The following is a 16,601-nucleotide window of genomic DNA, read 5'->3' on the forward strand; positions in this document are numbered from 1 at the left end:
AACTCCTTTGCAAATTGAGCCTAGCTTATAATTGATAAATTGTCTTCATTGGTAAAAAAAATCTAGAAATCTCAGACTAGAATTTGATCTTATCTTCTAAATTATCACAAAATATATGTCCTGTGAAATTTTTAATTAATTAGAAGGATTATTACTCATTTTATTAACTCTGTTTTTTTTTGTTTGTTTCATATTAAAACATAATGGCTGCTAAAAATTATATAAGTAAATGTAACATTTAAAGTAATCATTTTGCATCAATATATTATCTTTTTTATCCTGTATCTTTAACAAACTTGATATAATTTGCCATTGATAATTTGCGAGCAGAGTTTCATATTTGTTTTTGAATTAGATAAAGAATTGAGGTATTTCTAAATTATTTATATACAGTAATGCAAGAATATATTAGACATTATATTAATATAAAAGTCAAAGAATCTAGCATAACTGTTGCGAATGACTTAAATCATTTGCATTATTACAAAGTCTAAGGATTTTTAATTTTCAAATAACCAATGTACTATACATATGCATACACAATTATTACTGGGATGATATATTCCTAGATTTTTTAATTCTCTCAAAGAAAAATATAGATAAAACTTGCAGAATAGACAAAGAGGATAAAGAAAGAATCATGGAATTGCAATTAACTTTATTAATTATTAATGCAAAGTGAACAATAGATAGTACCTGTTGATCATCCTTGTGCCATTCCATGCTTAAATACCTAAAAGAACGTCGGAAATAAAAGAAGGGAAACATCTGAAAAAAAGTCTTATTTGCCTTTTCTTTCTATATATGATGGTTGGTCTGATTTATATTTGATTAAATGACACTTTATAATTCAATACTTGTTTCAATACAAAGTTGATGCTTCTATTTTTTAAATTTTACAATAATTAAATATTTAGTTAGTAAACATAATAATTAAATTCGACAGTTCAAACTAGGTACAGAGCTAAAAGACATTGACAGTTTGAATTGCATTTGAACTGCAAAGGTCTTTTAGCCTGACAATGACAATGACAATTCAACATGGGTGAAAACATTTGCTTTTGTAGATTTTTGTAGTTCCTGCTGGATATTGGTTTTACACATAGTGCTTCATTATAATAAATATATCAATTTACTATATTGATTTATTAAACAGAATAGAAAACCGTTACAGCGCATTAGTGTAAGTTAAGATTACCGAATGTCCGACGTTTGTTAAAAATTCCTTTTTAAAATGATCTCGGACGTTCATTATGAATTTTAATGTTTGTACGAACTATCTGACTTATGGAAATATTTTATCCTATCCATTGGGTTTTTATCTTTGTACTAAACGGCACCATTTAAAAAAGACTTTCGATATAAAAAAAATCATCCTTCATTCATTGTGGTTATTTTGAGTTTTGGCAGTAGATTTTGTTCTATCTGCAGACTTCAGTCTCAAAATCTGCAATTTTGACTCTCTAATAAATAGCTTTTCCTTTTTGAGCTCTTTATATTTGTCCTATTTTTAATTCAACAAATTGTAAAATTGTCCTACTTTTCTTGGCATTTTTACAATCGCTTAATAACCATTAATAAATAGTTAACATCATTTAAAAAAATAGTAATTTTATTTATTTTTGGTTGAAAAAATTATTACATTCATTTCTGGAAGTCTTTTAATTTAGTATAAATCCTTAATTTTTTAAAACATGTTTTTAATTATAATTCTTGACTTTTGGATAATATCTTACATTTTTATCATCAAGATTTATGTAATATTATGCTTATAACATAATTTTTTTGATTTTTGTTGATACTTACAATGATACAGCAATGAAGTTTTCCTTTCAGTTTGTAAAAATGCAGACTTCTGATAGGATTAGGTTTGAATCACATAATGGCAAATGGTTTTATTAAATTTTACTGTTGTTTTCTTGTCTTTTATATTAGATATTTGGCATGTCTTGCTGTATGAGAATTTTCCTTCTAAGATATTATTCTGTCAGTTCAGTCTGTTTCTTCAATAGGAAACTGGAGATAACTTTATGTAACAAATTCGATTGAACATACTATACATATTCATGTACATGCTCAGATAGAGGAGATCCAGAAGAACCATTTGGCCTGGTTCTGAACATAGAAGAGCCTCTAAAATCTGTGATACAAAAGTAATATAAAATGGTAAAAAATGTTATTGTTTTATAGATTGTATGAAAGTCATTTCAATGACTTTCAAAGGACGGTGGGACCCCCCATTTCTCACAGCCGTGGATGTGAAAGGACTAGACCCAATCTTATCTCTTTTATTCTCGCTTAAAAATTTAGTTAAATTTTATAGAATTTATATATTAATTAGCCACCGGCAAAATAAAACGGCTGATTACATTAATGTCTGAGTTTTATTAAAATGAAAAACAATTTCAAGGTTTTTGTTCCTTCTCCATTCCCGAATAAGTATATGCTGTCATTTAAATTTAAAATATATCATATGTAATTTAGATTTAAAAACTTATGCATATGTAATTTAAATTTAAAATAAGATCTATAAATAACTTAGTAGATTGAAGTCCCATTTCATATGATAACTGTCATAAGTTGCTATCATTTTACAAAATAAGAAAGGTGTTTTATAATAGCTATATGTTATTGTAAAGCAAAAAGTAATTGTTGCTATAAATATTGTAAATATATATTATGATTTTTAATTATTCATTTCCAATATCAAAAGGATTTAATAAAATGAAAATAATGTTGTTTATGCATGAATATTATATGTAACTAATGAGAACTTTTCTGTCAAAGGCAATATTTCAAACTGCTTAATGAGCAATGCTTCTTTGCGGTCGACATTGTCTCATAGAACAGTTCCACTGTAAATATGAACATATATTCATTTCTGTATTGATTTAAAATATCATTTTAATAAGAATATACAATAGAAAATACCGTTTATTTCTATACAATCTTTTATCTGCTATCATTGTAAATTATTTGTATAGACTGTTAAAGATTGAGAATGTCATTTTTAAGATACGAAAGAATTTGTTTACCATCCCATAACAGCTTTATTTTTATTATTGCAAGATAATAAACAAATTGGGTAGAATAGTTAATCAGTTTTCTTAGTGTAAAAATATTTATCATGATTTGGCTATAACTGCATTGAACTTATACACTCAGTCATATATAATAAACATGCATGCAGATTAAATCTTTACTCAACTGAATTGATAGATTTTATAGATTGTACATTTGTTACCACACCCCAACATGACAAATAGTTTTATGCCATTTGTTTCAAGTAGTTCATTAAACTATGTGCAAATTATATTTCATTTTCCAGTGTGCTGTGTTTATCACTTCACTGTATATTTTTTATTTCACTTTGTATGAGTATACAAGATTTTTGAGAAGCAAGGTACCACATTTTATTCAAATGACATTTAGTTAAAATGAAAACATATCAAGGAAGGTACGCGAGTTCTTTAATATTTGACAGGTAATTATCCTGACACAAATATAATTTATATGTCAGAAATAAAATTTGGTGTCATTATCATCAATTGATTTACAAAACTTATTCTTATATCTGTGAATGCTCTAATATCGCAATATGAAAACCAAAAATAGTCCTCAAAGAAGTCCTGGATGCTTCCTCGAGATAAGAGAATATGTTGTTACGTGAATATGCAACCACCCACACATCTAGGCACACCCGGTAGTGGTTTTAATATTACGGATGGGAGGTGCTCACTCACGTCATACAGTCCCGACTTACTCTTTCCGATTTCCATTCTTTTAGCACTACAAAAAGTGCATCATTATGCATAAGATGTTACAGCTTTTGTGAGAAAGTTAAACACTATGTTAAAATTTGGTTGGCTGGCAATGACAGAATTTTTCCCGAAAGATTTGAATATAACTTGGAAATAATTTTGGCAAGATTCTACATGTAAATGTACCTGTGTATATACATATATCCAAGTGCTGTTTTAAGTATGAGCCAAGTAGGCATTGGTTCAGGATGTAGAAGTAAAAACCTTGCTATAAAAAAAAAATTCATTTTTAACAAAACTATAATTTTAATTTTTTTAATTAACAAATTACAACATTTGTAAATTAAAAAATCCAGCAATGAGTTGTGTAAGTTTTCTGGCAAAAATTTAAAATTGTGTGCGGTGCCATTTATTAGTACATTTTATTAAAAAACCTTTGTATTATTAATTATTATAAAATCTTTACCCTCAAATAATACAAAATTTATATAGAGACGAGTTTTATAAAAAATTTTAAATGCTAATAATAAGTAAAATCTTCGTTAAATCCATTCCCACTCAATAAATGACACAACCTCTTCTATCTCTCCACCCCTTGACCTTTAACCACCAAAATTTAATAGCATCAATCTCCCTAATACACAAACCTTCCTGCAAAATTCCAGAAATTTTTGACAAAATGCAGAAAACTTATTAAACTTCAAAGTGAGTGAATAAAATCACATGCGCGCGCGTGCACACATACACACACACAAAAAAAACATCCTGTACATACAGAAAAACCCAAAAAATGAGTTTGGTTTATCAAAAGTATGGGAGTGCTGACAACTAAATTGGCCCTGGGTGCTACAATCCCTTGAATCAGCATTTAGTTTGCACGTATACATAAAATGTAAATATAAAGATAATTTTGATTTGTTTATATCTAAACACTAGTTAACTAGAATAGATGATGGAATGAAATTTAAGTAGACTAATTTACAAATTAATGCGTATTTATCATTAAAATAAAGAGAAAGATATATGTTGATAGTCAATTAATCTTTTAAGGACGTAGACAAGACGAGATAATGAATTTTTTAAGTCGTTTCTTTGTCCGAGACCGACTAACGAGTAGAAAGAAATGGATTTTCGAGGTTTAAAGAAAGCGGCTTTTGGTAAATGAACTTAATACCTAAATACCGGATTAAATTTATATATTCTCGATATTGTCTTTTATAAATTTGTAAACGTTGCAAACATATTGTTAGAATTACACGAAAAGTATACAAACCGACGCTAAGAACACAAAGCGAAATTCATTCTTACGGAAGCAAAATGGTTGCCGAAAGATTGGCAATCAAATAAAAACACTTTAGACATATTTTGGTGTAAAAAAATATGTCTAATTTTAAAATGATGTTTCTTTTTCTTGTAAAGAAGAAACAAAAATAGTGTGAAATATTAAAAGTAAGATTTTATATTTTCTTATAAAATTCATAGTTATATTTAGTTGGAGGTTTGAACCTAGAGACAGGTTTTTAAAGCATGTTTTCAGTTTACATGGGATCTGTAAATTATTCTCTTCAAATTCCATAATACCATATACTCTAGTGAATTATAATACTTATATCTGAAGAATTCAATATTGCAGTAAGTTAAAAAAAATTACATATATTTATTCAATTATATATAATCATATATGTTATTACTGGCATCCATATACATCACTAATTTATGTATTTTTTATTAGTTTATTCTAGTAAATTACATATATTTTATTAAAGAAAAAATTACTATGTAATAAAATAAACAGCAAGTTGTATGTTTTTGATGCTATACTTATTATTAAAGTTTTATATAAATCAATGATAATACATAGTATAATACAAAAAAGTTTTGAAGACTATATATACATTTCAAATTAACTATGTTAGGTTTTATTAAATTTAATCAAATCGACGGAGCTTTTAAAAATCATTTTTTTTTTGAAAATAAAATAATGATCAAATGACATATCTTTTAATATCGTCGTCGTAATAGATGCTATCCATTAGCAAATTTCTGTCGTATGACGAAGAAATCGGAGCTATCTTGCAGTGGCGTAGCGAGGGGGTGTATCGTGCACCGGGCACCACTCGCAGAGGGGCACCCAAATGGTCTCCGAGACAAAATTGTATGTGTTTCTGGAGGGGGCGCCACTTGTGTTCGCTACGCCACTGATATCTTGTCAAATGCCACTTCTTTATTTCTGATGTTAGTGTAATGATTATCAGTTTTTAATTTTCAAACTTTTACATTTATTGTAAGTACTGGTTAGCTCAAAAGTCAGACAAATAGTTTAAACAAACAATTAAAGGGTTTAAAGAAGCGTTATGATTTAACTTACTAAAGCTGTCGTACTTCGAATATTAAACAAGAAAATAGCCATTAAATTGGTTAAATGATTTTTGAGCTGTTCTGTATTTGTTCTTTCCATCATTGTAGTCAATTTTCCATATAAATATTCTTAAAAAGGTTTAAATTTTGTAATTGGTTGCTGGCTAATCAGATTTTCTTTGAATTTTCTGGAAATTGAAATGGCTTTTGTGTGATTTTAGATCCTATTTATTTGTATTGAATGACAAATATTAGGGAACAATATAATTAAAGATGGAAGATATGCAATGATGATCTTACAGCCAAAGTTTGGGCTCGGAAGTTTGAAAATCCATAAATTATAATGTATATTCTAGTTTAGAAACTATATATTTTCTATCATAAGATACAGAATTCTAGTAATAAAGATATACGAGATGGTTTTGAGTTATAAAAGCCGTATTGTTCCCTTTAGGTAAGATTTATAGGCCATTTATCTTTCGCAATGTAATATTATTGTTTTTTGTACAAACATATGTTATATTTACATTTAATTTATGAATTTATATTCGTACATGAATAGAATTAAATAAATATGATTAATGAGTTTATTGAAAAAACATGCAGATCAAAGATCCTATTCAGTTAAAACAGCATCAGAAATTGTCACAAATTATTCAAATAATTGTTAGTAAACATGGAAATGAATATATTTATGCAGAAATTTTAAAATTTTTAAAATTAAAGTGTTTAAATTGCTTTTTGGTGGAAGCATCATTGGGCAAAGGCTATACAGACGATGCTATACAAAAACATTTTAAACGGTAATGGTTATTTTAAATAAGAATTTAACGTGCTAACAATTACATTTAAATATTCTTATAAATAAATTTTATTACTACTTGACATGATAATGATAAATTAAAGTGAAAATGATACAGTCCTTACCATCTGTAGCAGATCTGGTAAATCTTTTCGAGTCTTTGTGTCACAGTTCACACATTTAATTTAAAAAAATTAGGACTTGAATAGTGTTTTGAAAAAAGCAAAGTTTTTAATTTTAATGTCATTTATGTGATATTTACTTTGCTAGAATGATTTTGCAATATTTCATATCAAAGTGTTAATAAAATAAAACTTAAATGCATTGCTATGACATGTTGCATATCAGATGAATTATTCTGACTCATGCTACAGATTTGATGAAGTCAAACAGAAATGATAAAACTAATCATTACTATTTGTTCAATAAAAGGAAAGATATCTTATAAGAAAAGAAATTTCAAATGTTTTTTCCCTACAGAATCAAACGTTTGTATTTATACTTTATCCGACGATGCTTTTGTGCAAATGAAAATACCGGCAATTATTATTAACTAATCTATATAGTGAGAAGAAAGTACCAATAATTTTCATTAAAATTTTTTTAAACTGGCTTTTACTCAAATTCATTCTTTTGTTCCCAAAGCGCATAAAATAAAACGGTTAATGTTACCTATGGTTCCAAGATTGCGGCTCATCTCCGATTCCAGCAAATAGAAGAAGGGAAACAGTGGGGATGCACGTTCTAACCTAACCTATTCTAATAATTTTGTTGGTAATAATTATGGTAATTTATTAGAATAGGTTAGGTTAGGTTAGAACGTGCATCCCCACTGTTTCCCTTCTATTTGCTGGAATCGGAGACGAGCCGCCATCTTGGAACCATAGGTAACATTAACCAATAAAACATTTTGCTTTCGGTATTATGTGCATATATGATGATGATATAAAATTGTTATACCCCTATTTCTGAATAACTAAAACTGAATTTGATTTGTTTTTGTGTAATTATTTTCAATTTTTGTTTGTATTATTATTATAAATATGTAAATGTCACATGCTATTGTTATGAGCATACATGGCCAATTTATAAATTTTGAAAGTTATAATTATATACGAAACTGCAGATTCTAAAAATGGCGTTATTTTCCTCCGAAGTATAAGAAATAAGGAAAGTATAGACTGTATTGGAGGAGATACCAACTTTTACCGATCAGTAACTGCTCTGCAGAACAATGCTTCGGTTATATTAACCGACATAAGATTATTATTTAATAGTTTTTAAATGAATTTTAAAATAAGCTAATAAAAATGTATTTTTTTTAATTGCTTATCGTTATTTAAACATTTCTTAATTAATTTAATTGTAAGTTTATTTCTGATTAATGGAAAACTTAATCAAAATGTTGAATTTGCATTATTTATATAAAAATATTGTTTAGAACAATAGGAAAGGATTTTTATAAAACTTTTCAAATATTTGTTTAAATTTAGAAGTAGTAAAGCCGATGAGAAATAAGTTAAAAATTTTGGCACTTGGACGATTTTGGCAAACTCCCATTAAAAATATTTATATATATATACATATGAATTTATGATTATAAATATCGAATTTAAGAATTCTTCTAAAACCCGAGAAACCTTATTCTTCTTTTACTCGAAATTAATCTTTTAAAAATTCTCTCTCGCCGGGCAGATTAAATACGTAGTTTTGCTACGGAATGCTTTCGGATAATTTACGTCGACCGATTCGAGGGAAGTCGCACTCATTCGTATATTTTTTTTTTCTGCGATTTAGGTTTCTTCCGAAGGAGTATAACAAAAAATGCCGTATATCAATGCAAATATGGGAATAATTGCGAGATCGATATGTACATGCGTAGAAAGTGCCAAGAATGTAGGCTCAAAAAGTGTCTCAGTGTCGGAATGCGGCCAGAATGTAAGTATTGGTACACCTATTTACTTTTAGCGATCTTAGTTATTGTTTGTCACTAGTCGGTATATGACCTTCTACATTAATTCTACAAAATTAACGTTAAAAAGTTGTTTATAACTGATTGCTTTTTGACGAACTTAATTATTAATTTGAATCAAACAAACTCTAAAGTATCGGAAGTATTTTAAGCTAATTACGATTCTGCCTGCAAATAGAATGACTTGCCAATCTCGAGGCCCATTTACTAAACAGATCTTTGAGGAAAGTGATACATAACGCATTACATCCATTAAAAATCTCAAAAGTAATTATCTTAATAGACCATTGATATAAACGGCAATTATTTTAGTTTCTAAATCGTGCCATGTTTACAATCATCATAAAGAATGATTTATACGACAAGATAGTATTAATTACACCTCTAATTAAAGATTCGACACTAGAGATGCTGTTTTTTTTGTCTAATGTCAGTAGTACTACAAATATTAGTAATTCTGAATGTTATTTAATATATGAAAAAAATTTGCAAGTTATCTAGTGTTTGTTTGGAACGTTGGAACAATCTTATAAGTAGATATAATTTAAAAATTATTTTATTCATTCTGACTGGAGCAGATTATCATCGTTAACATTAACCCTATATTTTAACTCTGAAAATTTTAATTCAAAAATGAACTTGCATGAATCTCACATGTTATAATAGTAATGGTTTTATTGGCTAGGCAAGTACAATTTGCAAGGTCTCTTTATATAATTTATATAATATAACGCATATATCATGGGGCCTTGACCTCCTTTGAGAATGAATCTTTGCTTATTACTAATATTTTTATTCTGAGTCTGTGTTTGCACATAATTTCTACAGATTCCATGCATTACAAATCACAGAACTCCATTCCTTTAAGGAAATTAGTTCAGAGGAATCAAGCATGCTCGAGGTAGTTCTATTTATTGCCACGATACTCATTACGGCACAACGTCTAGGATCTAAGGAAAGTACCAAGACCAAATATAAGGTGGCCCAAACGTCAGTTAACGTGTTTGAATAACTTAGGTTTTTACTCGAAACTGGGGAGAAACCTAAACTGCTATGGTTATACCAATAGAATATATCTATATAACTCCCAAAGTACAATCTTGTTATAAACTGATTGTGATTTAATAGTTTAATTAGAATATTGTATCTATTGCGAAATTACTACACTCACTTCCAAAAGAATTTGCCAAATATGAAATAATTGTCTTTAGAAAGTTTTGCAAGAAATATTTGCCCTATTTAAGTAGAAAATGAGTTAGTTTTTGCATGACACGATTATATAATTTTTCTCATATTTTGTGATTTACTCAAATTATTTATAATTATGTATTAATGTCTCGCTTAAATTATGCTTCATTTCTAAAATATATAATTTTATTAACAGGTGTTGTACCAGAATATCAATGTGCCATCAAAAGAGAATCAAAAAGGGTTCAAAAGGAAAAGGACAGACCCAACAGTACAACTAAGGACAGTCCTTGTATTGAAATCAAGGAGGAGAAACCATCAGATTTAAATCCTCTGAGATCAGATCAAGAAGAAGTTATCCAAAAACTAGTCTTCTTTCAAGAGGAATTTGAATCACCATCTGAAGAAGACTTCAGAAAAATCACAGTTAGTTTGTAACTTTCTAAGGGAATTTCTTTTGCGCAAATGTTTAAAGGAGTTTAAAAAGAATATGATTTGAAACTGAAAGTAATACTCTGACTCTTATTAAATCAACATAAAATCTAGTTTAGTATTTGCATAAATGTGATAAACAGGAAAATTATTTACGTATTAAGTTCGGTCATTGTTTGGAGGAAATTAATATTCTATTATAAGAATGTTAGTGTGTCTATTTGCTTTGAACGTACTTTCGAACACTTCGTCCTCGTGTAATCATTTAATATTGCAAATTTTAGTTTGCGAGCCTATCTGTTTTCATTTGATTAGACTTATAACATTGGAAAATTTTCTAGCAAATCTATGGATAAATGGATTATAATAAATATCATCTTATTTAAAAGCAAATCTCAATTCTGACAATGCAGTGTCAAGAATTAGAAAACATGTTTTAACTTCCTTAGAGTGATTCAGTGCAAGTAATGATGAGAAACTCTTGGCCAGAAGCAATATAATGTCTGTCTGAAAGCATTTTTATAGTTTCTGTTTTTCTTGGAGCTTTAGAGACATTTTTGATTAACTATACTCAAATGTCACAGTTGAGCATGAAGGTTCAATTGTTATGTGTAAGGACAAATGTTTTCAAAACTTTAAATTTCATGTAGTGTTAATCAAATTTATTCTTATCTAGTGTTTGAGACTTTATTCTAAGAATTGAAAATGATTAGATTATAAAGCTTGAACAAAAACCATTACTGGTATATTGCACTGTTATAACAGTTAATTAAAAAATAAATAATACATGTTTTGTTATGTTATAATCACACTTTAACAGAATAATATTCTTGTTTGTTAGAAAATTTACAAATGTATTTGTGTCTTCTAGGCATTTCCTCTGGGAGATACGGAAGAAGACAGCCTAAAAAGGTTTCAGCACATAACAGAAATAACCATTCTCACAGTCCAACTTATTGTCGAATTTTCAAAACGAGTGCCAGGATTTGATACCCTTTTAAGGGAAGATCAAATCACGTTGTTAAAGGTTTGTTGACCCTTTGCAATTTGTAAACATTTGTTTGCTTTTTCACAATTGTGAGGATTGTTTTGATATTTTAGGCATGTTCCAGTGAAGTCATGATGTTAAGAACAGCAAGAAAATATGACATTAAAACAGATTCCATTGTTTTTGCCAATAACCAGCCATATACCAGAGAGAATTATCGAAGTGCCAGTATGGGAGAATCTGCAGATGCCATCTTCCATTTCTGTAGGAAAATGTGTCTCATGAAAGTCGACAATGCAGAATATGCATTGTTGACGGCTATTGTTATTTTTTCCGGTAAGAAACTATTTTGTTATTTAAGTATTTATGTAATGATAATTCTCTTACGATTAAGAAGACAATTAATTATAAAAGTGAGTTTAAAGCATTTTTACTAAATGTACCTGTTGAGCTGTTAATATTTCACGACTAGTTAAATGATGACAATTTCTTCAGAGACACGTGAATATTCAATATTGAAACTATTCTTTTCTCTATACAAGAATTTGCCCTGTTGTGGTCTAGTGATACAGCACTGGACTACCGAACGGACGAGTTAGGATCAAATCTCGGTAGTGACTGGCATCCGTCCGTTACAATCTATACGGGTCCGAGGTCTGACTTGGTCTTGGGATAAAATTAGCATCGACTTCTCTGGCCGTACCACGAATAGGGAGGGCCATAAGCCTCTTTCCCCAATGTGCATTGTAGCACACTTTGGGATTCCTTTTTTCCTTGTCTTTTTAGAAAACATAAATTATGTAAAGAATTATTTATCAGTATTTTAATTTGATTGTTATTGATAAGTTGAAATGTCTTTTATTACAGAGAGACCATGTCTCATGGAACCGTCTAAAGTGGAAGGTATACAAGAATTCTATATTGATACTCTTAGGGCTTATGTTGACAATCATAGGCTCCCCGGAAAAAATTATTTTGCACGTCTCCTTTCCATCTTGACAGAACTACGTACCCTTGGTAATATGAACTCTGAACTATGCTTTTCGTTAAAAGTTCAAAACAAGAAGTTACCACCTTTCTTGGCAGAAATTTGGGACATTCAAGGATAAGAAAAAGCTATGTAACAAATAGTATCATTCCATCGACTTTCTTGTCTCCAGCTCTCATCCTCATTCCGTCGTCAGTCATCAGCGCCACTGCAATTGCTGTAACCAAAGTGTACACGACATCTGCATAACAGTGTTAATGTCAAATTCTCCAAGTTTTACATTTTGGTGCTGCAGTATTTGTGTTATAAGATGGTTGACAGTACAACTGTCAAAATATGCAAAAGGGTGCCATCACAGTCTTTGCACATTTGGCTCATGGCCGATCCTTCAGGTGTCTCTTGCTCCAATGGTTGTGATGTCTTCATTCTCACATATTGTTCTGGGAGTGTCACTTAATATTAACCTTTCCATCAAGTTTAGACAGGTTGCATGTGGTAGGCAACGCACAAGATTATTATAAACTGTACCTGTGATGGCACCTGACAGCGATCGGCCAATGGCGGCGATATCACCATTTAATGGATTACCGCCAACGATCTGAAAGAAATATTCTCCTGCCCTTTTGAGGAAGAGGAGGAAGAACACTTGAAAACGAATGGTGCTTGTCATCCCACAAAGTGAAAATAATATTGGTCTGTGTTACGGAATCACCAATCAAAAAAGACTTTGGCAATTTGCCCACTTATCATACGAATGCGATTATTACGAGAGTAATCGGAACGCTGTGGATAGTACATATTTAGACTGTGTCCAAACACCGGAAAGAAAAATGGATCTGCATGTGCAGAAAATGTGCAGCTTAAAATATTGCTCTATAACTATTGCTAATTGAACCCAAGGGTCTTGGGATGGGAAACAATGTTATTTCTGATTTATTATAAAGGTGTGCGTGTCTTTCTTTAAAGTCATGTGATATGTTTGTATATGGTACCTCAGTATCACATGTGTTTTTTTTTCTTTTGTTACATGCTTCTGAAGTTTATACACAAATGGGTCCTTCATTTTTTTGTCTTATAGGGAAAGAGAAAGTATATTTTAGCTCTGTGAGCAGTCTCGTGTATTCATCCAGCCAACTTCCCAGGAAGCATTGTTTCGTTAAAAAGTTGTTGATCTGTGTATGTTTTAAGTTGTTGAACATGAAATTGGGAGAAAAATGTGGTATGCCCCTGTTGGGTTGATCATTATATTTGAAATGAAACACACAAACATGGAACATTTAAACACACACATACACATAACACACACATACACATACAATACGACATATATATATATTATATATAAATATATATTACTGGGGATGAAATTTCTAGAGATTTATACATAAACCTCAGATTTAGATGTAGCAGTAGTTTAGTAGTCTGGAGTATTTGATTTAAAGGAAAAACCCACTAGCCTATATCCCATAAAATTGTAAACACAATGTCTTTAGTGTCATGTGGTCACTGTTGTTTCTTCCTTCTGTTGTACTAAAGTTTATTGCAAAAAATGGATGGGCTCTGCAATTACCAAAAAAAAAAAAAATTCAAAAGATACAAAATAGATTAAAATTCCACTGGCCAAAGTCTCGTTCGGAAACCACACGTTAGAAAATCCTCCCTCGACACATTAATTAATCTATTCTAACTCTATATATCTATCTTCGAGATCATGCCGCATTTAAACTTCAAGATCGTATTTTATATCTTATTCTATAGCTGAGGTATCGTATAATTTTCTCTTCTCAAGAATTAAAAAAAGTATGTATTATATATATAAGAGGGATACATTATCACAATCGAGCACAAATCCAGTTATTAAAAATTTTTTAATTTTATGATGTGATAAAAAGATTAAAAAAAGCTTATTTTCCAAATGGAGAAATCAAATTGTAAAGTACTCATTTTTGTGGTTCTTTCATAGAAATTTATGTAATAGAATTATAGAGAGAATATTAATCACAGTACTCATATGTTATCTGTGCTGAAGATCAACCATATACTATTGTTCCAATTACTCGTACTTGTTACAAAAAATATTGTTGAATATTACCGTTATATAAAGCATTATATTACTTCTGGTCTTTTATTTCCTCTGCAGCGACAATATTGGGGTTCTCTCTCCTTCCTACGGCATGACCGGGTATCTATGATAGAATATCACTTGCAAAGTACCTGCTACAAATTCATCTTCTGTAGATACCATCATGTTCTGTGTGTGTATATCGAGATATATATATATGCCAACCATTATCATCACATGGACTTATTTTTTGTTTTATTTTTGTTTTATTATTATTTTTTTGTTTCATTTCTCAGACCAGCCGCTAGAAGTTTTCACGGTGAGCTTTGCTATAACTGATCTTTCGTTGTAAAAAATAATAAATGGCAGGGTTTAGCTGTCTCAGGCAAAGTGAGTGTATAAGTTGTGTATTTATTCTGATGACGGATAATAAATTGTGATAAAAGATAATCTTTGGGTACAAAAACAAAAACGACTATAATTAAAAAAAAAAAGACAAATGCCTTAAAATTTGAGAATGTTTCGGGTAACAGGTTGTCGTTGTAATATATGTGTACCTTTTAGAGTTAGTACTAACAATATAGTGTACAATGGAAAAGTGTGAGTGAAAGGTATATAAAAATGTATGTTTACGAGGCTTCCCTCCTCCGCAAATAGAGGAATTATTGAATTATAGGTGAAGGATAAATATTATATATATATATATAAATATATATAAATATATTATTATTTTAATTGCTGTTTACTGTTTAATAAGGTAGAACTTTTGTAATTACTGTTTGTTTACTGAAATAATTACCTATTGTTATTATTTTTCTCTTCTCAGCTGTGCTAGAAGAGAGTTGAAGTGCATATTGTGAATTAAAGAGTGCAATTAAATATTTAAACGTGTGTAATAAAAGTTATGTTTGATGATGTAGCAAAGATTGCTAAATGATTTGTCTCAATCAAAGTTATTGCAGAAATTGCAGTCAATTTGTTAGAAATTGTGGGAAGTTAGCCAGCTATTTGTGAGGTGCGTGTACGCATTTCGGATTTTCCGATTCGTAAAATCTAAACGTAAACATTTTTGTATATAACCGGTTAAAATGAGTAATTTAGATCCAAAACACAAAGTACGAGTCGATTGCTCAAAATTTATTACGGCAAAAGAGGGAGAATTGGGACCGACTTTTTTAGAAATTAGTCTGGCACGCTTCCCACGTGCTTCTTTGTATGGGTTTAACTGTACTTAAAATTGTCGCCGTGCTTGCTGTCGGTTAAGGTGATAAGATTTGCAAACAGTGGCATAACTAGTAAGAGTGAAACAGTGGACAATGGGCAATATTAAAATTATAGTTACTAAATGTACAGTTGTGGTTTTGGCAACTGGCGAGTGCCTTTGTATAATTGTTTTATTACGTGTGCAGCTCGAGTGGCGCTCGCCCAGTTTCCGTCGACTGGCGCATCTGCTCGAGTCTGTGCGTTAAGCTAGAGATTTTATCACTTTGCACATTTTCCACACTTGTAAATAATAATAATAATAATAATAATAATAATAAAAAGATAATCTTTAATTAGAATTGGAGGAGGGAAGCCACCATTGATAATCCTTATCTGTAATCCAGAAGTGAACATAGTTCTGTGTGATCAGTTTCTCATCGTTATTACTGTAAAAATAATCATTCATTTTATCGAGAAAACATTTTGACTCTGGTGAGAAACTATTCATTTCAAGAATATGTCCATTTTTGGAAATGAGTTTTGTTCACAGTTCACACTTGTTGCTACATATGTTTCCTCCCATTTTTTTTGTTTTTCAATTAAATAGAAATAAAACACATCAAGTATGAGATTATACGAACCCAAATGTACGTGCACATAAACAGATATGGGTTCTAATTAAACTTACCGCAATCGGCGGTAAAGATCTTTAAAAATAAATAGCCTGGGATAGAGGCACCCACCTATGGAGAAAGATCTTTGGACAGGTGTACTGTTGTACAGATATTGACTGTATCTTTTTGCGATGTTCTATATTTTTCAAATTAAAACTGGCCAGATTTACTAA

At 29.9% G+C, this 16,601-nt stretch overlaps 1 protein-coding gene across 2 annotated transcripts in view; it reads left to right on the top strand.

Moving 5' to 3' along the window:
* The window catches only part of EcR (Ecdysone receptor), a 55,959-nt gene extending 39,358 nt beyond the window's left edge, over window positions 1-16,601 (top strand). For both annotated transcript variants that reach the window (XM_067269291.1, XM_067269292.1), the window contains 5 exons: window positions 8,719-8,859; window positions 10,278-10,507; window positions 11,385-11,540; window positions 11,615-11,837; window positions 12,369-16,601. In XM_067269291.1, the coding sequence (XP_067125392.1) occupies window positions 8,719-8,859; window positions 10,278-10,507; window positions 11,385-11,540; window positions 11,615-11,837; window positions 12,369-12,610 (992 nt within the window). In that variant the 3' untranslated portion in view covers window positions 12,611-16,601. The remainder of the gene's footprint in view (window positions 1-8,718; window positions 8,860-10,277; window positions 10,508-11,384; window positions 11,541-11,614; window positions 11,838-12,368) is intronic.

Source organism: Centruroides vittatus, unplaced genomic scaffold (genome assembly GCF_030686945.1).
Source record: "Centruroides vittatus isolate TY-2023 unplaced genomic scaffold, ASM3068694v2 contig_349, whole genome shotgun sequence".
Classification (NCBI taxonomy): domain Eukaryota; kingdom Metazoa; phylum Arthropoda; class Arachnida; order Scorpiones; family Buthidae; genus Centruroides; species Centruroides vittatus.